The sequence below is a fragment of the Arvicanthis niloticus genome, chromosome 1 (genome assembly GCF_011762505.2).
Source record: "Arvicanthis niloticus isolate mArvNil1 chromosome 1, mArvNil1.pat.X, whole genome shotgun sequence".
Taxonomy (NCBI): Eukaryota; Metazoa; Chordata; class Mammalia; order Rodentia; family Muridae; genus Arvicanthis; species Arvicanthis niloticus.
Window position 1 is genome coordinate 71679892 of NC_047658.1, and position 23659 is coordinate 71703550.

Genomic DNA, 23659 nt, shown 5'->3' on the forward strand with positions numbered 1-23659 from the left:
TCATGTTTTCCATTCATTCTGAAGCTAAGGTTGGTCTTGAACTCCTTATTCTTCTGCCTCTACCTCCCGAGTGCCTGGAATATTGGTGTGCATTATAACACCTAACATATATAGTTGATCTTGGTGTAATTCTCTGATGTTTGTTTGTTTGAGACAGGGCTTCTCTGTATAGTCCTGGCTGTCCTGGAACTAGCTCGATAGACCAGGTTGACCTCAAACTCAGAGATCCACCTACTTCTCCCAGGTGCTGGGATTGAAAGTGTGTGCCGCAATTGCCCAACATTGGTGTAATCCTTTAATGGCTCTGACATTCCTGGAAAAGTCAGTATTTATTGAGCATATTATGCTAGATACTGCCCTGATTGCTTTATACACATTAAATCATCTACTATTTTTTTTCTTGAGATAAAGTCTTATTCTGAGACCAGGCTGACCTGGAATTCACTCTGTAACACAGGTTGGCCTTGAAATGATGGCAATTCTGCTGACTCAGCCTTTCAAGTACTGAGATTTCAGATATGAGCTACCATACAGATTTAAGTTATTTGAGCTTTATAGAACCCTTCCTTTTTCAGAGGAAAAGCTAAGGCCAGGGAGGTTGACTGACTTGCTTAAAGTCACACATTAGAGCTCAGGTATGAATCTAAGCAGTCTGAAGCTGCCTGCTTGCCTCTTGCCCTTCCAAACTGTGCCTCTGCATAGCCTCCTTGGCTACTTCTAGAAAAAGTAATTACTTTTTTTTTTTTTTTTTACACTTTCTCATATACTGTTGTACAATTCCCTCTCAAGATATTACCAAGTTATAAACTATCTCTTCATATACTTTTGTGTATTTTCCCTAAAATTCAAGCTCTGTGAGGGTAGGAAGTGGTTATTGTGAGCAGATGCTCAGTAGATGCTGAATAAATGAGTGAAGATTGTAAGAGTCAAGAAGTGGGGTTGGGTGGCTGGAGAGGCAGCTCAGTGGTTAGGACCTACTGCTCTGCTCTCCCAGAGGACCTGAGTTCAGTTCCCAGAATACACATGGCATCTCACAACCATGTAACTTCAGTTTTAGGAGCTCTGATTCTTTCTTCTGACTTATGGACAGGACCAAGTATGAACTCAGTGTATACACATTTAGACAAGCAGAACTCTCTCTCTCTCTGTCTCTCTGTCTCTCTGTCTCTCTGTCTCTCTGTCTTTCTCTCTGAACAAATCTAAAAAAGCAATAAAAGAATATAAAAGAATTGGGGCTTGGGGCTTGGAGGCAGAGACAGGCATGAGTTTGAGGCTAGCCTGGTCTACATAGTAGTGAGGTTAATTCCCAGTTATCCACATAGTAGAAGGAAAGAACTGAATCCCAAAAGTTGTTCTCTGACCTTCACAGGTATATGATGGCTCCTCTGGGTGATTACACACACACACACACACACACACACACACACACACACACACACACACACACACTGTATTTTTAGACAAAGATTCAGAGGCTGGAAAGATGGCTCAGTGGTTAAGAGCATTTACTCTTGAACAGGACCAGGGTTCAGTTTCTAGCACCCACATTGGGTGGCTCACAACCTCCAGTTATACAGCTCCAGGGATCTGATGTCCTTTTTTGGCTTCTGCAGGCATCCACATACATGTGGCACACACACACAGAGAGAAACACATACATACAAGCAAATCAAATCTTTTTAAAAAAGAAAAAGATTCTGGCTGGAGAGATGGCTCAGTGATTAAGAGCAGTGACTGCTCTTCCAAGTTCAATACCCAGCAACCACATGGTGGCTCACAATCATCTGTAATGGGATCCAATGCCCTCTGAAGTGTGTCTGAAGACAGTGACGGTGTACTCACACATATAAAATAAATAAATCTTTTTTAAAAAAAATTCAGGAAGTAATTCTGGAAGGGAAGATGATTCTATTTGGAGAAGCCAAACTACACAGTCTGAACATGTACTCTTTATTTTGGACACCAGGGAGCGCCACTACTACAGCATTCCAGACAAGGATTGCTAAACCTTTCTAAGCAGATCTAAAAGGTGTGTGTGTATATGTGTGTGTGTGTTGTGGGTGCTGTCCACATTGCTGGGAATGCACGCCCGGCAAATGCCTCCACCACTGAACTTTACCCAGATGTCTTTTATTTTTTATTGAGACAGTATTTCATATACCCAGGCTGGCCTTTTAAATGGCTCTGTAAGAAGCTAAGAATGGGTTTGTGCTCCTGATCCTCCTTTGTTCACATCTCTAAAGTGATGATATTACATCGAGTATCACCACCTGATGTCTTAAACATTTTTGAACATATATACAGTGGAATTTTATCCACTGTAAAAAAGAAAGAAATAGCAGGGCAGTGGTGGCACACACCTTTAATCCCAGCACTTGGGAGGCAGAGGCAGTTCGATTTCTGAGGCCAGCCTGGTCTACAGAGTGAGTTCCAGGACAGCCAGGGCTACACAGAGAAACCCTGTCTCGAAAAACCAAAACAAACAAACAAAAAACAAAACAACAACAACAACAAAAAAACAAAAAAACCTTACCAATTAAAAAAAAACCCTATAATACAAAAACTTAAATCCATGTTCTCTACCCTACACCAAAGTATGTTTCTGTGTGACTGAAGAATGTATTCTGAGAACAGCCGAATACATTACTGCAATCTTTGGAGACCTCAAAGCATTTCGGAGTAACCTAATTTCAGGATTAAAAAAAAATTACAGTAATTACAAAAATCATAACATACCAGGCATGATGGCCCATGCCTTTAATCCCAGCACTTGGGCGGCAGAGGCAGACAGACCTCTGAGTTCAAGACCAGCCTGGTTTAGAGAGCAAGCTCCAGAACAGCCAGGGCTACAGAGAAACCCCTGTCTCAAAAAAGCAAAGCAAAGCAAAACAAAACAAAAATATTGCAACAAAAACTCTTAGTCTTTAATTTGATTTTGAGATGTGGGCCTCCTTATGCTTCTAGGCTGGTCTCAAAATCCTGGGCTCAAGCAGTCCTCCTGCCTTAGCCATGACCATGGATACCATGGCACCTTGGTTTGATTGAACCCAGGGCCTTGTGCTTCCTAGGCAAGTGCTCTCTCCCTTCACCCTCAACCTCTTCATCATTTGTACAGTTCAGCCGTGCTAAGCATCATACGTTCACACAGTGCCACAACTAATTGCCACACTCTTCCTCTTGCAAAACTAAAACGTGCTTAACAACTCATACCCCCTCTTCTGCTTTAGCAACCACCCTTCTGTTTCTGGGGATTTGATGACTCTCGGAAAACTGTCTGTATACATGGAATCATGTCCTTCTCTTTCATGCTTGGTTTTTACTAACATTGTTACAAAGTTCTAGCAATATAGGGTGTGTTAGAATTTCTGTTTTTTAAAGTTTTATTTGTGTGTGTATGTGTGTGTGTGTGTGTGTGTGTGTGTGTGTGATGGTGTACATGTGGAGGTCAGAGAACAACTTGTATAAGTTGGTTCACTCCTTCCACCATGTGGAAACTGGGGATTTGAACTCAGTTCATCAGGCTTGGCAGCGAGCACCAAGAAAGCCACCTTTATCTGACTGCCAGCACTTTATTCCTTTTCTTTTCTTTCTTAAGGCTGCCCAGCAGTGCTGCACTTTGTTTATCCCTTCATCCGTCCATGTAGACTTGTGTTATTTCACTTTGTAGCTGTTTTAAATAACATGACTGCAAACATTGGTGTACAAATATTTCTTTTAGACCTTGCTTTTATTTTGGATACAAACACTGTCTTAGTTAGGGTTTCACTGCTGTGAACAGACACCATGACCAAGGCAAGACTTAATAAAGGACAACATTTAATTGGGGCTGCCTTACAGGTTTAGAGATTCAGTCCAGTATCATCAAGGCAGGAGCATGACAGTGTCCAGGGAGGCATGGTGCAGTCTAAGCTGAGAGTTCTGCATCTTCATCTGAAGGCTGCTAGCAGAATACTCACTTCTAGACAGCTAGGATGAGGGTATTATAGCCCACACCCACAGTGACACACCTATTCCAACAGGGCCACACCTTGCAAACGTGCCACTCCCTGGGCTGAGCAAATACAAACTATCACAAACTCATTTGGCAATTCAGCTATTATTTTTAAAAAATCATTTGCCAAATGTATTTAAAGGTTGTTTTGTTTTTATTTTTCTTGACATGTTTTTTTTTGTAGTTAAGGCTGGCCTCACTACCTAGTTAAACCTGATTTTGACATTCCTAACCCTCCTACCTCCACCCCCACCCCACTCTGAGAGCTGGGATTACAGCTGCATATCTCATTTGGTTTTATGAAGTAAAGATTGAGCCCACAGCTTCATTAATGATAGGCAAGCACTACCAACTGAGAGCCATGCCCCCCAGCCCCTAGTTTTAGTTTTTTAAAAAAATTTTATGCCGGGCAGTGGTGGCGCATGCCTTTAGTCCCAGCACTTGGGAGGCAGAGGCAGGCAGATTTCTGAGTTCGAGGCCAGCCTGGTCTACAGAATGAGTTCCAGGGCAGCCAGGGCTACACAGAAAAACCCTGTCTTAAAACCCCCCCCAAAAAATTTTTATTTTATGTGCATTTGTGTGAGCAAGTTATATCTCCTGGAATTGGAGTTATGGACAGTTTTGGGCTGCTGTGTAGGTGCTGGGAATTGAACTCAGGTCCTCTGGAAGAGCAGCCAGTGCTCCCAACCACTGATCCATCTCTCTAGTCCTAAAACATTTTTATTAGATTTATTCATTTTGTTTTGTGTGTTTTGCCTGCATGTATGTCTGTGAACCCTATGTGTGGTTGGTGACCATGGCGTTCAGAAGAGGGCATTAGATTTCCTGGAACTACAGTTACAGTGTAAATTGGTAAGTGACTGACCCTGGTTTCTTGCCTCTAAGACCAAGACCACACACACACACACACACACACACACACACGTGTGTGTGTGTGTGTGTGTGTGTATGTGTGTGTATATATGGCATGTACACACACAAACACACACATAGTATGTGTGAGGTTTTGAGTTCTATCTATCTATCTATCTATCTGTCTATCTATCTTACTATTTATGGAATTGAATTCATAACCTCACACACACTAGCTGGGCACTCTACAACTGAGTTATATTCCTAGTTCTCATTTTACTTTTCTTTAAATGTATTTTATGTATATAGCTACTATGTTTGCATGTACATCCACACATAAGATGGCTTCAGACAGCTATGAGCTGCCATGTGTGTCCGGGAATTGAACTCAGGACCTTCAGAACAGAAGTGAGTGCTCCTAACCACTGAGCCATCTCTTCAGCCTCATTACTTTTTCTTTTTAATTTAAAAAAACTTACACGTACGTGTGTATGAATGTACATCATATGCACGTAGATATGTGAAGAAGCCAGAAGAGGGCATTGGATCCCCTAGAGCTGGAGTCATAGGTGGTTGGGAGCTGTGGGTGCAGAAATAATCTCCAGTTTTTTGCAAGAGTCAAGTACCTTCATACATCTCTCCAGCCCTTTACATTTTATTTTGAGACATGGGCTAAATTGTCATGCCTGGCTTTGAACCACAGCTTCCTTTATAGTCAGGACAGGCCTTGAATAAGTGATCTCATTTCCTGAGCTCCCCGAGAGCTGGGATTACAGGCTTGCTCCACTAGGCCCAGCAAGACCAAAGCTTTCTGTGTCAAGCTGGTGCACTTCCACTCCCGTAGAGATCGTGGAGTGGTGATCTGGTTACTTCTGAGAGAAACTTTGTCAAAGATGCATTTCTTTGCTCTTTCATGCTTGTCTTCTTAACCAAACTGGAGTGGCTTAGGCCTTAAACAAGGCCAGAGTGGTTAACATTAGGCTATAGGTGTATTTTATGCAGCCTATACAAGGTTGCTGATTTTCGTGATACTGAGTATTGAAGTCAAGTATTCACACAAGTGACGAATGTGCTGTATACCACTGCATTACATATTTTATCCCCTGCCGTGTGTGTGTGTGTGTGTGTGTGTGTGTGTGTGTTGGGTGCTAGGGATCAAACCCAGAGCCTTGTGTTTGCTGGCAAATACTCATAAGCTATATTTCCAGCCCTTTTCTACTCTGTAAGTTTGTGTTGTACAATGCCAATTAAAAAAAAAAATAATTATTTTTTGCTGTGCTCAGAATTGAAGCCAGGGCCTTGGCATGGGAGGCAAGCCTGTTCCTCTAAGCTGTAACTCAGCTCTCTCAGAGCTCTGAGATTATTTTCAGTTATGTGTGTGTCTGCAGGGTGTGTGTGTGTGTGTGTGTGTGTGTGTGTGATGGAGGGCAGAAGAGGGCACTAGATCTTCCTGGAGCTTCGCATTCAGGTGGTTATGAGAGACCTGCTATGGGTCCTCTGACAGAGCTCATGCACTCTTAGCTGCTGAGCCACTTCTCCAGCTCCTTGATAAGTTATTCTCTGCCAGTGAAATGAGCCTATTCAAGCCGAATTTACGTACATAAAAGCAGGTTTATTGGGAAGCCACTCTCAGGTGGGTTCACTGGTCCCATGGAACAAGGCCAGAGAAGTCGCCTTGGGGAGAGGGGCAGAGGAAAGGGGGAAGAGAAAGAGCATACACATGCAGGGAGAGAGAAAAATGCAGGGAGTGAGATTGAGAAGGAGAGCTAGAGCGATCAAAATATCTGCATCTTATAGGAAAGAGCTTTTGGTGGAGGGGAAGCCCAGCCCCTGGGCTGGAAAGTTGGGGCAGAAGGAGTCCTATGTCAGGTAGGCACTGAGAGATGCTGGGAGAACCTGGAAGCCAGGTCCACTTTGGAATGTTAAATATGCATCTCAGCTGTTTGTCCTGGGTCTGAATCTCAAAAGGTCTCTATCCTTTTTTGGTGACAATCTGTTGATAATATGTCCACCTTCCTGCCTGATTTCCAATCTGTAGTCCCGCCCCTATCACTCCTACCTAAGACTCAGTCATATTGCCTACTTGTTCATTTTGTCACCTGAATTTGAGAGCTGGCTCAGAACATAGGTCTCATAGAATCTAGGTCAGGGGCTTGCCTTTTGTTCTGGCCAATTTTCCAGCATATAGCTGTCACTCAATAAATATTTGCATGATCAAATGAACTAATTCTTACCAGTGAGCTTTTACTAAGTATTTATTATGTGTAGGTATATATCTCAGAAACCTCTGAAAACTCACAACCACACTATAGTGGGAGGGATAGATATATTTATGGCCTAACTCTGATTGTGAAGGGTGATACAGATAGTAGTTCCTTTTCCTTCCTCTCTCTTTCCCTCCTTCCCTTCTTCCCTCCCTCCCTCCCTCCCTTCCTCCTTCTCTCTCTCCTCCCTCTCTTCTTCCTTCCTGTCTGTCTTTCTTTAAGACAAGGCTTCTCTGAGTAGCCCTGGCTGTCCTGGAACTCACTCTGTAGACCAGGCTGGCCTCCAACTCATGCAGATCTACCTGCCTCTGTCTTCCAACTGCTGGGACTAAAGGTGTTCATCACCATGCCTGATGGGTAGCAATTTCTTTAAAAAGTTTTTTACATTTATTTTTGGCACATGTGGAGGTTAGACAAGAACTTGTGGGAGTCATTTCTCTTCTCCCACAATGTGGCTTCTGGGACTGGAATTCAGTTTGTCTGGCTTTCGTGGTGAGCTCCTTAACTCACTGAACCATCTTGTCAGCCTTAGGTTGGCCCTTCTAAGGAGTTATTCACCAATATCTAGAGTAACAAGAGGTTAAGTTTATTGATTGGGAGTGGGTGGGGGAGTAGGGTGAGGAAGGTTTCCGGTAGAAGAAACAGCAGACACAAATGCTCTGAAGCCTGTTTGATGTGTTTGGAACTTCCTGAAGGTCTGTGTTTAGTGTGGTGCATAGAGCACTTGTTTAGGGTGTCTGAAGTTCTGGGTTTGATCCATTATATTGTAAAAGTATACACACACACACACACACACACACACACACACGAAAGCAAAAAATGGCCAGTGTGATGGGAGATTAACAGAGTGGAGACAGTGATAGTAGATGACGTCCAACATGTATTTTTATATCAACAGCCTAACCCTTAAGCCAGGCAGCTGTTAGGCAAATCCGTGTTCTGGTCTTCAAAGGGCTCACTCATAACAGGAGCTGGTTTATCACTGTCAGAAGAGGGACTGGGCCTAATCCAGTCTCCTGCCTCCGGTGCCAAGGACAAGGGCAGGGCATGGAGGTTTCGGTAAAGATCTGCTGACAGTAAGCTTAAGAAGAGAACAGGAAGTATAGGCTTTGTTAAAGGAAGTCTGGGCGGCGTTCTCTGTTTTGGGGGCACTTATTCTCAAGTCGCTACCATCTCCTCTGATGGAATCAGAGAGATAGGCGAATGCGATGGGAGGAACCGGCCACAGGCTTTACCCCATAAACCTCAAGAGGATGGGGCATGAGGGGTGGGTTGCAAGAGCTACACAGGGGCATCTGATGTAGATCAGGAGCAGGAAGGGGTGTTGGGAAAGTAGATAGACCTTGTAGGTTACGTACAGGTGAAATTTTACCTACAGTGGGATGGACATTTCATTATGCTTTTTGGAACAATTTCTTTAAACACTTGTAGCCTCTAAAGGGCTTGGCTAGGGGCTCCTCCCTTCCTCTTAGTAACCCTATAGAAAGGATCAGGGCACCTAGGAACTAGTCCTTTTTGCAGTACTTAGATGTGGCCACCAGGGACCGCTGCGTACGGGAGACCGGAGGCGCGGGTTCTTGAGCCGCAGAGAGGCGGAAGCCGATTGGCTGCGAGGCGCGTCGAAAGGGCGGAGCCTGAGAGTCGGGAGTTGGGGGCTGGGAGCGCACCCCTGGGCCAAACCTAGCGGGACCATAGTCACCTTAGGCTGCTCCGGGTCTGTCATCCTAGTGCGGGATTTCTGTTCAACCTGGCTTTACAGTGGAGCCCGGAGAGCAGTGCTGCGGCCCGGAGATCCGGATCGGGCAGTAGTCGCCGCCGCCGCAGGCCCGAGTTACCTGAGCAACTGCGTGTCAGGGGCCCGCCTGAGGGCGGGCGTTAGAGCTGGAGGCTGGGGTACGCACGGCAGAGGCCGAAGCTCCATCCTCATCGCGGGGCCGCGGTCCTGACGACCACCAGCGCAGGCCGGGTCCCCAAGAGACCCCGCCAGTTGCGGGGGGCTCTGGCGGGCGGTCTCCAACAGGTTATTCCGGGATAAGCCGGGCTCTGGGGCGGGTCCGGCCTTCGCTGGGGGCCGGGCGGCGCGGGGCGGGCCGGCGGTAGAGCACGCCCCCGGCCACTTCGGGCCCGCCCCGCGCCGCCCTCCCGCCCTCCCGGGAGCTGCTGTCCCGGGCCTGGCCCGTGCGCCTCCGCCTGCTGCACCGGGGCACCAGGAGCCGCAGAGGTACAGGACCGGGCCGGGGCTCTGACCTCGGCCTAGGAGTCTTAGGATCCCAGAGACATCCGAGTCTGCTGGGGCCTGTAGGTCATACGCCGAAGCCATAGCTGCTGAGGCTCACCGCTGGTCCGCGGGGCGAGGTCAGGTGCCCCCCTTCTCTCCTCCCTTCTCTCCCTCCCCCACCTCAGTGCGGGCGGGAGATTCTGCCCGCCTCCTCCCTCAGGGGTGCTGCAGGCTGCGGAGCTGACAGCGGCCCCGCAGCCACCCTGCTCAAACTCTCCGGAAGCAGCTAGAGCTCAGGCCGCCGCCGCAGCCCGGGTGGACCCACAGTTGGACCCGAGACTCCGGATCCTTCTGCGTCCAAACTTGGGGCACTTGACCTTCGGTTGTCGGAGGAGGTAAGCCCGCAGGTGGCTGGACAGCTGCGGCGCCGGGAGGGCATCTTGCTCTGGAGCCGTCGGCTGCACTCTCTGACTCTGGGATTTGCTTCTGGGATCCAAAGGTGTCTACAGCAGGCGCATGTTGACTGAGACCCACCGTCATGGATGTGTGCGCCCGTCTTGCCCTGTGGCTTCTTTGGGGGCTCCTTCTGCATCAGGGGCAGAGTCTCAGCCATAGTCACAGTGAAAAGAATACAGGAGCTAGCTCTGGGACGACTTCTGAGGAGTCTACCGAAGCAGGTAAAGAAGGCCTTGCAGCGGGTTGGACTGGGCTGGGGGTTTGATTGACTCAAAACTGAGTGGCCCCAAGTGGGCAAGTTGGAATCTCCGTACATGTGAGATACACCATAGCACTGTGTAGTCTCAGTAGTCCAAGAAGTTCTTTGGTGTAGTAGTCATGCCTAATGTTAGTATTTCCCCTGAGCAACTTCCCTTATCCCTCCTTCCGATAGTAGTGAGAAGCCTCTTGGGGACACCTTGACTTTTTAGATCAGTAAGGTTGAGGCCCCATTCAGGACTTCTTGTCTGGAGGAGTGGCCTTCTCAGATGTTAACATTGCTTTTAGTCAGTTTTATCACTTGAAGTATAAGGGGGTGGGTGGCAGTGGTGGGTTGAGGCCTCTCGGGATGGGCAGGGAAGATTAGGGCAGGGCTGGGTCGGTTTTTCTACAGCTTGCTGTTCAGGTGTGCCTTTCAGTTCTAACCACCGTGAGAATCGTAGTCCCCCTTTTCCCTTAGGAAATCTGTCTTTTGGTTGTGCTCATGTGAAATATCAAAGCAAGTCCTTAGATGGAATCCTCTTTACCACTAGGGACTTAAATGGCCCTTTCTTGACTTCTCGGTAATAAAAAATCCTGGGACCACTTGTTGACTTAATCCGTTTCTTCTGACTGATGAGAGTAAGGATTCCATGTTATTATGTTTAATCTGTCCTTATTTTCCCTGTATACTTGCCGGGCTTTGTTCAGCAGCAGTAGCTGTGGGCCAATACTTTTTCAGTAGAAAGGAACCTTTTAAAAATACAATTAGTTTACACAAAGCTTAGAAGCTCACCAGTTCTCTTTTTCTGTTTCTCACACCCTGTCAGAATGATCTGCCTCAGAATATATAGCCTGAAGGGTTGGGGGCAGAAGAATAGCTGGGGTCTTTGAAGATAGGCAAGCTCAGTGAGGGGATGTCTCAGTGGGTATCTGCTGATACAAGTAGGTAAAGAATATAAATCATGGCAGGTGAAGTGTTTTATGGATTGCATTAGTGGTAGACTTTTTCTTGGGCTGCCCTCTTTCAGCTTTCTTGACTTGGTTGTCTGAAATTTTAGGTGTTTCAAGGGCTAATTTGTAGATGAGACCAGGACTGTCCCTTGTACAAGCATGGAGTTAGGACTGTTGCTTTTAGGATTGGTCATTCCTGTATCTCCATAGGAAATCTCCTAGACCTCTGAAACTTAGCTTAAATGTTTTTTCCTCCCATTGGGCTATTTGGGGGAAAAAATGGTTGAACTGTGAAGTAACACTGAGTAACATTTCTGCAGTCCCAGTGACAGACATGCTGGTGTATAATTAATAATTTATCATCTTGTTTTCACTTCAGACTATGTGTGTATGCCATAAAATCAATCTCTGAGAGCTGATTTGTATGTCAGATCTAAACTAAAAGGATTCAACTTCTAGTCTCAGACATTAGCAGGCCTTTACGAAGTTGACTGGTGTGTGTGTGTGTGTCCTAAGGTAGAGAAGCATTCCAGCATTCCTCAGGAATACCTCATGACGAGTTTATGGAGACGTTCCTCCTACATCCTATTTTAGTGGACTGACAATTCAGATTATGCCATAAAGGCCTCTCTTTTTATCTTTATTTCCTCTTAGTTCAGAAATTGGCTTCCATTGTTGTAGTATTTATATTCCCGGGAGGAAAGTCTCAGAGACTCTGTGTGTTAGGAATGCCTGTCATTTTTGTGGGAATGTGGGTGTCCTTCCTACCTGTATTGTTTTGGTAGTGTGTCTCCTTGGGTCACTATGGAACTTTGGCTCAGGCAGGGACTTTTTTTTTTTTTTTTTCCCAAAGAAGTGGCTTATACCCTAGATTCTGTAAAGGGTTTGGGGAGAAACCATTGATATAGCCAGGAACTCTTGCAGTCTTTCCAAGCCCTCTGTGTTGGCAGAACACATGAGTTCTACTTGCTGTTAAAGTTACCTCTTCTATATAGTTCTTTATTCCTCTCTCCCTCTTCCTCTTCCCCACCCCTCTGTCTCTCTCTCCCTGTCTTTTTCTTTCTTTAGACATAGGGTCTTCAGTAGCCTAGGTTGGCCTTAAACTTAAAATGTAGCTGAAGCTGGTCTTGAACTCTTGATCTTCCTGCCTCTACTATTCAAAGGCTGGACTACAGGCCATAAGACACCATACCTGGCTAGCCACTATTTTTCTCAGCAAGATTCAACATAACTGGTAAATTTGTATGTTTTGTACAGCTTGCATTTTACAGTTACATGACTTATTCCGCAAAGCCTCAAAATATCCCTATTAAAATGCAGGGAAAGATAATACATCCTTATTTTTACACATGAGTAAATGCCTTGGGCTATCAAGATGGCTCAGCAAGTAAAGGTTCTGCCTGTGTATATCTGGTGACCTAAACTCAATCCCTGGGACCAAGTAAGATTCAAAGAGAGAATTGACCCTGTAAAGTTGTCCTCTGACCTCCGTATGTACATCATGGCATATGTGCTCACACATACACAGTGTGCACATGTGTACCCCCCCCCCCCCACACACACTAGAGAGGGAGACTGAGGGACTGAGAGAGTAGGACTGGGTTCTTTGCTTGGTATTTGAAACAGGTGTTCTGATCTTAAGTCCTGGACTTCTTCCATCTTCTCAGTTCCTGTCCTGTTAAAGGAGTGCTAGGTGGGGCCTAGAAAATGTTGCTCTCCTCTTGGCAGTTAGGTAGGCTTTGGTGACTTTGTGTCTGAGATCTAAGAAAAGGAGTGCTTTTTTGTTGTTGTTCCTCTTCTGGAGAGGTGCTGATAAAAGAATCCCCCCTCTCTCCAATTTTGGATGTATATTGCCTTTTAATCTGTCATAAGATTTAATTCTAAGGATTTTGCTAAAATCCTTAAGGTGGCCAGGTATGATGGCACATGATTATAGTTCCAGCACTCAGGAGGCAGAGGTAGAGGCAGGTGGATTTATGTGAGTTCTAAACCAGCCTGGTTTACACAGTGAGTTTCAGGCTATTAGGAATACATAGAGAGGACTGTCTCAAAAATGTTTATGGTGCATTAAGGGTGTAGCTTAGTGGTAGAGTGCTTCATTAGTTTATGGAAAGTCCTGGGTTCCATTTTCAGCATCACTTAGAAAAAAAAGAAAGAAATAGTTAATGACTTTTCATGGTTTTTTTTTTTTTTTTGTTGTTGTTGTTTTTTTTGTTTTGTTTTTCGAGACAGGGTTTCTCTGTGTAGTCCTGGTTGTCCTGGAACTCACTCTGTAGACCAGGCTGGCCTCCAACTCAAAAATCCGCCTGCCTCTGCCTCTGCCTCCCAAGTGCTGGCATTAAAGGTGTGCGCCACCACCGCCCGGCGACTTTTCATGTTTTCTGTGCATACAACAAACACTATTAAAATCTTGACCAGGGTTTGGAGAGACGACCCAGCTGTTAAGAACACTTGTTGCTGCTTCTGCAGAGAATCTGAGTTCTGTTTTCAGCATGTACATGGTGGCTCACAACCATCCTTAACTCCAGTTCTAGGGGCTCTGCTGCCCTCTTATAACCTTTGAGAGCACCCAGCATGCACTTGGTGCACATAAATACATGCAGGTAAAACACTCATACACATAAAATAAAAATAAGTCTGAAAAAAAAAGAGACAAAAAAAAAAACAAAAACAAAAAACAAAAAAAAACAACTAAAAGCCAAACTCTGACCACGGGAGCTGAGGTTATATTGGTAGCTTAGTTGATAGTACCTGTCTTGCATGCATGATATCCTGGATTTGATCTTCATTTAACACCAAAACCAACCACCTCACTCATCAACCAAACAAACAGAATTTCCTCTGAACCCTGAGCTTGCAGTGCTCTCTTTAGGTAGTGGATGGAACATTCCTGTCAGTTTTTGTCTTAAAAAATACCTGAATACCCAGTTGTAGTAAGTCATTTTCTCAGTAGAGATCTGTCTATGGCTGTGTTACATTTTTTTAAAGTTGACTCAGAATGAGTATCAGGAATCTATAGACTCTAGGGTCATTGCTTGCAGAAACGCAAATGTTTTCTACAGAATGTAGAAAAGTGAGAGACCTCAGGTTGAGTCTGAAGTTGTGACTGCTATGTTAGATGGTTTTGAGGGTTTCTAATCAGAAACTGGTTTAGCTTGAATAAAGTTTTGGAGGATAGGCATCTATGGAGAGTGCAGGCTGTCTTCTCAATCAGCTTCTTTGGAGTGGCAGGTCAGAAGCCAGCCAGCCCACCCAATTAGTTGCTGCTGCCTCCAAGGCTATAAATGGCCTGGCCATCTTGGTAGCTATGCTAATTTTAGCTGAGGGTGGCTCCTAGAACAGGGCTGGAGCCAAGAGCAGGTGGGTGGGGCTTGGTTGACGCTAATACCAGGGGCTGGCAAGAGGGACACACTATCCTGGGGCAGCCAGGACATATTTACTTCCAGGCCTTAGCTTTGACAGTCACCTTTAGCTAGGTTAATTGATTCAGCAAACATTGAACAGTGCCAGCTCATGTGTTGTTTATTCAACAAGTGTTTGAGTGACTGCTCTGGGTCATACTGTGTATGTTTTCTGTGGGGATTTAAGGATGAATGAAAGAGTTGTCTTCTTTCTTCATAGAAGTTATACTCTTGCTGGGGAGACAGTTAATAAGCACATAAATAAAAACATTGTCTTGTGAAAAGTGGAATGGAGGACAGTACAAACAGGAGAAGGGGCTAGAGGCATAGTTAAAGCTAGAACCTATTGTCAAACAGGATGGAATGTGATACAGTAATATCAGCAATAATGATAACAATCATTGTGGAACTCTGGCCTAGAACTTGCTGTTTAGACTTGGCGGCCTTGAACTCACAGAGATCCACCTGCTTCCACCTCCCAAGTGCTAGGATTAAAGGCATGCGCCACTACTTCTGGCTCATTATGGGCTTTTATTTCATTTAATTATTACAAGCAGCTTCTCTGATAGATGTTATCCTTGTTTTATAGTGCAGGAAATTAAATGAGAGAGGTTAATTAACTTTCCCAGTGTCACACAGAGAATAAAAAGCACCAGTGCTTGAATTCAGGACTCTGACTCTTTTCCTTAGCACTACCTCAGCTTGTAAGTTATCTTGAAAAAGTCACAGTGAGGGTGTATAGCAGATACATACGTACATACATGCATACATACATATATACATACATACAGCCGTGGGAACTCCTGAGGACCAGGTGACTAACCCTGCCTGGGAGAGTTGCGGGAGGCTTTACAGTTCCCCCACAGTTTTTCTCAGATCTCGGGGATAAAAAGTGGTTGCTTAATTTAAAAGTTAAGAGATGGAAACATTAAGTAGTTCAACCTACTTGTTTTTATATATAAGGAAACTCATACCCAGAGAGGCATTAAATATAAATTTCATAGTAGGTTATTGGTAGAGAAACTAGACTAGAATATTTGAGCCAAAGATCCTGACTTAGTTATTCAGTGTGTAAGTCAGAATAATAACTGTTACTATTATGTTCTTTTAAATTATTATATTATACTGCTTGCTTCTACTATAGAAGAAACTATCCAATGAGCCTGAGTCTAATTTTTTTTGAGGCAGAATTTCATGAAGCCTAGGCTGGGGCCTTGAGCTTACTGTGTAACGAAGATAATTTTGAGCTCCTGGTTTTCCAGCCTCTATCTCCCAAGTGCTTGGGATTACTTGAGTTACAAGTATGTTTGTGCCACCATGCCTGGATTTATTTAGGTAATATTAAATATAACATCATGAATAGATTTAACCAAGTTCATATTCTAACGGTATACACTGTGTAGGCAAAGGAAGAGAGATCTGTGTAGGCTATACTAACCTAAGGTGACCAAGGAGGGTTACAGGAAAGGGTATTCTGGATGTCTGGGCAGCCAATTCACATATGGGATCTCACTGTCGGGTGGCTTGGTAATTAGACAGGTGCTTCATTGTTGGCTAGCTGCTTCATGTGAGCACCTGTAGATAGGAAGAATGCAGTCATGTGTGACCTATTGCTGGTTTTCATAATTATCATAATTTTAAAGTAATGATGAATTTATAAATACTATTTTTAGTTCTTTGCAACAGTGTAATACGATGTGAGAATATCCATGATTTTGGTTGGTGAAAAAAATTATAGGTACTGTTAATATTGTGGTTGATTGCACATATATATTACGTATACACATATATTTAAAAGAAATACGAACTTGCAGTAAGAGAATATTGAAAATGATAATGTAGGCTGAGTGTGATGATGTATGCCTATGATCCCAGGCATTTAGGAGACAAAGGCATCTGTCATCAAAAGTTTGAGGCCATGGGCTAGAGGGATGGCTCAGCAGTTAAGAGTGTATGCTGTTTGGTTAGAGGACCAGAGTTTGCTTCCTAGCACCCATATTAGGTGCCTCATAACTGCCTATAACTGCCTATAATTCCAGGTAGAGGGTATTCATTGCTTCTGGACAACTCATACTCATATTCTGTATTCATCTCTACATATTCACATACACATGATTAAAAATAAATCTTAAAAAAAGTTAGAATCTTGCTTTGTTTTCAGAATGAATTCTCTAACATCCATGGCATGTTTGGCCAGAAGGAATGAGGCCTCCTTAAAGGCAATGGTTTCCTAGGTCTTCAGAGAACTTGGGCTCTAAGTCCTCTATGGAGCCTTTGGTTTCCTGATGGTGGCCTTTGAGACACATTGCAGAGTGACTTCATGAGCATGTTGTGGTACATTTCTATCTGTGGGAAATGATTCTCAGGAAACCCAGCAGCCCTGGCTGTCAGGCTCTTGGGGAGAAAAAAGATTTCAAAGTTAGCTTACTATGGGTTTGGTTTTTTGTTATTGCTTATAAAAAATATGAAACCCTAAGATAACAAAATATAAAATATTCACATATACACAAATATAAACTAGTAACAATACAGAGTTTTCTTTATTAAGTCAAGGGCACTTTATATGACTTTCTGATATCGACATAATACTTTGTATATATATTTTTTCCCCTGGGATCTTTGTGAAGGGATATAGGAGTGGTTGTACTTTATTGTTTTTATTGTGTTAACCTACCCACTGTTGAAGTTTGTTGGAAAAGCAGTAATCAGGGACTGTTCACGTGAGATCATATTCCTTCTTTCAAATGTCTCATGTTTGGGCCTTTTCTCAGCTTTTGGAGTAGTACTGTTTACTCAAGGCACTTTGTATTAAGTTTTATTTAAATTCAGATTCCTTCTTTTTTTTTTTTTTTTTTTTGGTTTTTCGAGACAGGGTTTCTCTGTATAGTTGGCTGTCCTGGAACTCACTCTGTAGACCAGGCTGGCCTCGAACTCAGAAATCCGCCTGCCTCTGCCTCCCAAGTGCTGGGATTAAAGGTGTGCGCCACCACCGCCCGGCTCAGATTCCTTCTTAATCTTTTATTTACCCTAATTTTTGCTATTTTCAAGAATTTGTAGCCGACAACTTGCTTTCTAGAGCATATAGCTAAAAAGGATAGTTTCAATACAGTAACTGGGAATCTGGGCTCATGCTGTTTTGTTTTTTTTTTTTTTTTCCAAAAACATTACTCATTGGTGAGCTCCAAAGTGTGAATTCATGCCAGTTTGGTACTCAGAACCTCTGTCTGCTATAGTCTTGCTATAGTTATATTGTCCAAGGTGTTTGAAGAGTATAACCATTCATTACAATGTATTGGGGATTGGCTTAGTTGTTAGAGTACTTGCCTAGCAAGCATGAGGCCCTGGGTTTTAATCTCTAGCACTGAGTAAACTGGTCATGGTGGCTCATATCTGTAATCCCATAACTTAGGAAGTAGAGAAAGGTCATCTTCAGCTATGTAAGGACTTTGAAACTAGTTTGGGATAAATGAGGCAACAATTACAGTTCTTAACACAGGCTTGGTATATGACATTCTATACATATTATAAGGTCTGTGCATTTGAATTACATTTTGTTAAGTAGTTTGGATTCTACTGCAGTTTGCTAGGTACTTGAACATTGGAAAATATTTTCCTTGGAGTGGGTTGCTTAAAGAAATAAGCCTCACTTATTTAGAAAGCTCAGTCTTTTAGAATTTCATATTCACTACAGGTTGTTGATAAATAAGTTTTGTAATTGTTTTTCAAAAGTAAAATAAAAGACTGATGAGATGGTCAGTGGGTAAAAGCTCTCGCTACACCAGCCTGATGACCTGAGTTCAGTCCCTGGAACTTAACACAAGGATTGAAACGAATCCTGAAGTTGTCCTCTGACCTCCACATGAATGCTATAACAGTTCACATGAATGCTATAACAGTTACACACACACACACACACACACACACACAGTTACAGTTGCACTAATACAATAAAAAGTGAAAAAAATATTCAACTCCAGATCAGTTTGGGACCAATAAATTCATTTTACTTAGAAGAAGTGTTAACTAATTAATTTACTATGTGTGCGATCATGATGTATGTGTGTGTTGAGGGAGGTGGTACATGTGTCTGAGGTTAGAGGACAACCTTCAGTAATAAATTCTCTCCTGCCTTCAAGTGGTGGCCTTGTTAGTTTTTTTGTCAACTTGACACAAGCTAGAGTCATCTGGGAAGAGGAACCTTAATTGAGAAAATACCTCTATTATATTGCTTATAGATAAATCTGTGGTGCATTTTTATTGATGTGGGAGGGCCCAGATCACTGTGGGAGATGCCATCCCTGGGCAAGAGGTCCTGGGTTGTTGAAGAAAGCTGGCTAAATAATCCATAAGGAACAAGCTAGTAAGCCTTGTTCTTCCATGGTCTTTGCCTCAGTTCCTGCCTTGGCTTTTCCTTGATGGACTCTAACTAGTGAGCCACATAAACCCTTTCCTCCCCAGGTTGATTTTGGTCATGGTGTTTTGTCATAGCAATAGAAACAACCTAAGACATATAGGTTCCAGGGGTCAAACTTAGGTTGCCAGGCATGTGTGTCTTTTACTGGTTGAGCCATTTGGACAGTCCATATGTGTAAGATTTTAAAGAGACCAGGCTCTTATAATATAAATTCCAAAAGAAAACAGTTAAGAGTATCTGGGATATCTAGAGTATACAAGGCCCTTGGTTTGATTCCCAGCATTGGTAAAGGAAAAGAAATAAGGGTGAAGAGTGGCTGGGTGGTGGTGGCACAGGCCTTTAATCTCAGCACACATGAGGCAGAGGCAGGAAGATCTCTGTGAGTTGAAGGTCAGCCTGGTCTACAGAGTGAGTTCCAGGACAGTCAAGGGCTACACAGAGGAACCCTGTCTCAAAAACCCAAGGGGGACAAAGAGTAAAGCGTGGTAAGGAAAAAGCTAATTCCATAGAGGACTCTGCTGAGAGGAGGGAGAGTTGGGAAGTGAGGGGCAGAGCTAGATAGATGCCTAGACAAAGTGGGATGATTGAGTTTGGTTTTCAAAAATGTCACAGTTGGCCACATCACAAAATTAGGGGTTTAAGGGTCTAGTCCCTTTCTTTACTAGCTGTTTAGAAGCTGTTAGTGAAGAGGTTGTCATTTCTCTTTGCCCTGGATCTTTTATTTGTCCTAAAAATTGAGAACTTTGGAGCTTGGTAATCTACAGCACGATGTGAGCTATTTTGGGTCTTCTCAGCCTTTGGGTTTATGTGGGCCCTAAAAACTTCATTGAGACTCTGTGAGTATCTCTAAGGGTAGTTGCATCTGCTGTCTTTCTTGAGATGTAGACTCTGGGTACATTGGAAACAAGCTTTTATTTCAGGTTTATTTTTGCCTTAAGAAAATGGTTAATAAAATAAAATTTGACTTTCGATCTGGCTTGATTTCTTCCTTTTTTTTTTTTTTTTTTTTTTTTTTTTCTGGCTATAACCACTTTCTTAAGGCCACCTGCAGTCTTGAAATAGTTGGCAAATGGGTTTGGTCCTCGATTGTGTTGGTTATTTATTGATGCATAGCAAATCATGACAAAATTTCAAGTCTTAAAATAAGCATTTTTATTTCTTTGTTTCTGCATCTCAGGAATCTGGGTATAGAATAACCTGGTCGTGGGTTGTGGCCTTTCTTGAGGTTACAATAAAGCTGTTGACTAAGGCTAAAGGCGCAAATAGGGCTTGTGTGCTTTCAAGAAAATTTACGTTGCTTTTGGCAGGCTTTGGTCTCTTGTCACATGTACTTCTCTATTGAGCAGTCTTAGGACATGAGAGCTGGCTTCTTTCTCCTAGAATAAGTGATGAGAGAAGGGGCATGGTAGAGGATACCCAGGATAAAAAGGCTCAGTCTTTTTATTGTGTAGCTTTAGAATTGTTATGCTATCACTTCTTCCATAATTGTTAGGAGAAAGTCACTAAGCTCAGCCCATATTCACTAATGGATCGCACAGAGTGTGAAGACCAGAACGGCAGGGATCATTGGAGCTGTCTTTAGGCACGCCTCTGGTGTCACTCAAGAGGGATGCTCTTGGAACAGTGCTTTCCTGGTGCTATAGCCTTTTGGATTTTCCTTCACTTCTTTTGTTTATCTCCTAGAATCTGTCTATCTGTATGTCTGTCTTTCTTTTTTGACACAGGGTCTGGTATAGCTCAGAATGGCTTTGAACTCTCAGTCTTTCTGTGTCTACTTCCAAAATGTGGGATTATAGACCTTTGCCTCTTTGCCCTGAACTTCGTAGAATCTTTTTTCTTTTTCTTTAAAAGTAGAGTTTTACTGTGTATCTCTGGTTGTCCTGGAACTAGTCAGGTCTATAGTAGACCAGACTGGTCTCAAATTCACAGAAATTCCCACCCAAGTGGAGGCCAGAGGAAAACTTTCAGAAGTTATTTCCACTAGAGTTTTGGAGACTAAACTTGGGTCATTAGGCTTACATGGCAAGTGCTTTTAATCTGCTGAGCCACCTCCTTGGCCTTTCCTCCTAGAAACTTTGTATTGCCTTTGGTATCATGTTTGTTAGTTCATAATGACTTCTTTGCTTTGGCATGGTGCTTCCCTTTCTCTTTGCTTTCCTCAAGCCCAGTCCTAACTAGATTTTTATCCTAGGCTCTGGTCCTGTTTCCCAACAACTTGTTGAAGTCTTCACTACTACAACTTGGCTTCTAGACATGAATGTACAGGAGGATTAAAGTAACTTATACATTGACATGAAAAACTTACTCTGGGTTGGGTGTGAAGGTAGAGATACGTGGATCTTTGTGAGTTTGAGTCCAGCCTGGTCTACAGAGTTCAGACAAACTAGGGCTACATTGTGTAAACATGTCTCAAGAAGAAAAGAAGGGGGGGAAAGTTCCTTTGTTTTTTGGCCATGGGCATTAGGTACTAGGATTTAACATCCTAGTGTGTCATGACTGGAAGGATTTTTAAGTAGCATCTCTTATAAATGTCTTATTTTACATATGAGAAGAATAAACAAGTTTGCCCAGTATATTTCTGAGCCAGGGATAATATCTGATGTTCTTTAATTCTCACTCAGTGTTTTTCCTACTTTGTGGTAGAGCCTCTCTACTATATCACAGATGTTTGCATATGAAGTCTCCAGGACCCAAACAGAAGAGAGGTCCAACTTCTTCTTCTTAGGTCCTACCCTGCTGGAAAGCATTGATGTAAGGTTCAAAAAAGTAAGTCCAGCAGTATGCATTGCAAGTGGTAACTAATATCTGTGCTCTATTCTATCCTCTTGGTAGTTCAGTTCAGAGAAACAAAAGGTCTCTGTCCAGGCATATAGAATAGACTTCTAAAGGAGGTGGGTAAGAGCCTTATGCCACATGTCACACCATTGTTTGACTCAGTGAGTTGTACTAGGGATTTGACACTTCTACAGACAGGGATGATGTATAACATCTTAAGCCTGTAGGGTTACTTGTGGTCACCTGAAAAGTCCCAAGGGGAAGCTTTGTAGGCTCTGAGACTCTAACAAACTCTTTCCTGTTAGTACATTTGCTAGGGCAGGTGAGAGTTCATTAGTGGACACTATGGTTCCGTCACATCTTTCAGAGTGGAGTACATTTGTTTTATATGAGAGAATATTAAAGGGAAAGCCTGAAACGAGCCAACAGGAATATAACTTTGTTTTCTGCTGGGGAGCTCAGAATAGAGAAGGTGCTATTCAAGGCTACAGAGTCTCTGTTGCTCTTTGGACTCGGGTTCCAGCTGTGGAGCACCTGATTCACGTTCTCTCTGCTCCATTCATTGCACTCTTGGCATCTTTCTTTGTCTTGGTCTACCAAACATGCTGCTGTTGTTATTATCGTTATCATTATGTTTTTTGAGATAGGGTCTCACTATATAGCTCTTGGTGTTCTGGACCTTGCTATGTAGATCAGGCTGGTCTCAAACTCATAGACATGGAGATCAACTTGCTTCTACCTCTCAGATGCTGGAATTACAGGTATATGCCACCACATCCAGCCAAACATGCTATTTACTGCTCCTTTTAAATTTTTTTATGTAAAAATTCTTAACTTCTAGAATGTTCTCCCCCATCTCATATTCTTATTCATTCTCTCAGTCCTTGGTGCTGGCCATGACATATATCTCATCTCTGACCAGGGTCTTGTAACATTTACTATCTCCAGTACAGTGTATGCATTTCATACTTTGTTTATTCTTTTTCACTGAAAGGCAACATTGTGTGGTGTCAGGAGCACTGGAGCCAGCCACAGTATTGAAAGTCTGCAAGGCGGCAGAAGGAGGATCAGGAGTTCAAAGGCCAGCCTGGGTTTTATGAGACCCTTAAAACAAAACAAATACTTGATAAAAGTTGTCACCTTTCTGACAATATGATTTTAGCTATAGTACCTTTTGATTGGAATTGAAAAATGGACTTAAGGGCTGGGCAGTGATGGTGTATACCTTTAATTCCAGTACTGGAGAGGCAGAGGCAGGAGTATCTCTATGAGTTCAAGACCAGCCTGGTCTTCAGAGAGATTTCCAGGACAAACAGAGCTACATGGAGAAACTCTTTCTTGAAAAACAAAAAAAAAAAAAAAAAAAAAAAAAAAAAAAAAAAAAATCAAGAGGATTTAAAAGAGAGTTATTGTATATGAAGGATTTTAAAATTAATTTTTAATTTTGTTAGAATCTTCTTGTTTATGTATTTTCATGTCTTTTGAGGGCAAGGGTTTGATTTGTTGACCATAGTATGTGAAAGTATCTAGCTTACTCTTGTGTCTGTCACAGTGTTGGTCAGAGAGCATGTATTTAATAGATACTTGTTGAATAAACAAATGAGCACATAATACTGAATTAATCCTAGGATTGGGTAGTGAGAGCACCAAGCAAATCTACATTGGTTTCTACAAAGGTTTAGGTAATTATGCCTTGGGATTAAAGGTTGAATTTACATTCTTGGTGTCCCATGGGTTTTGTGGGCACCATTTTTCTGCCTGGCCAAATGCTTCATTTTTATTTCTTGAGCATCTAATGAAGTTGTGCCACTGACCGCTTCAGTTATACTCGTGGGGAATATTTTACCAGTGTCTCTGGTGGGCAGTTTTTGTTTGAAACTGTCATGACTACCTTGATCAAGTGGCTGCAATAGGAATGGAGGAAGGCCAGGCCCAGGAAGAGCATGACCCTGTGGACAAGGTTTCCTTGGGTCCTGCTCCTCTGTCTTGGTTCTATAGTCTACATGGGTTTATTTCATGTTAGACATGAGGCAGCCAGAGTAACAAACTTTTAACAGCTTTTCTTAGCAGTTGTGGGATGGAAAAGGGAACCTTTTA

At 43.1% G+C, this 23659-nt stretch overlaps 1 protein-coding gene across 5 annotated transcripts in view; it reads left to right on the forward strand.

Moving 5' to 3' along the window:
* The first annotated feature begins 9269 nt into the window (after positions 1-9269).
* The window catches only part of Stim1 (stromal interaction molecule 1), a 170165-nt gene continuing 155775 nt past the window's right edge, over positions 9270-23659 (forward strand). For 2 of the 5 annotated variants that reach the window (XM_076939275.1, XM_034502763.2), the window contains exon 1: positions 9727-10002. In XM_076939275.1, coding sequence (XP_076795390.1) covers positions 9864-10002 — 139 coding nt within the window. In that variant the 5' untranslated portion in view covers positions 9727-9863. Of the gene's footprint in view, positions 10003-23659 lie in introns of all 5 variants that reach the window. The other 3 variants (XM_034502745.2, XM_076939265.1, XM_034502754.2) reach the window with 3 other exon arrangements.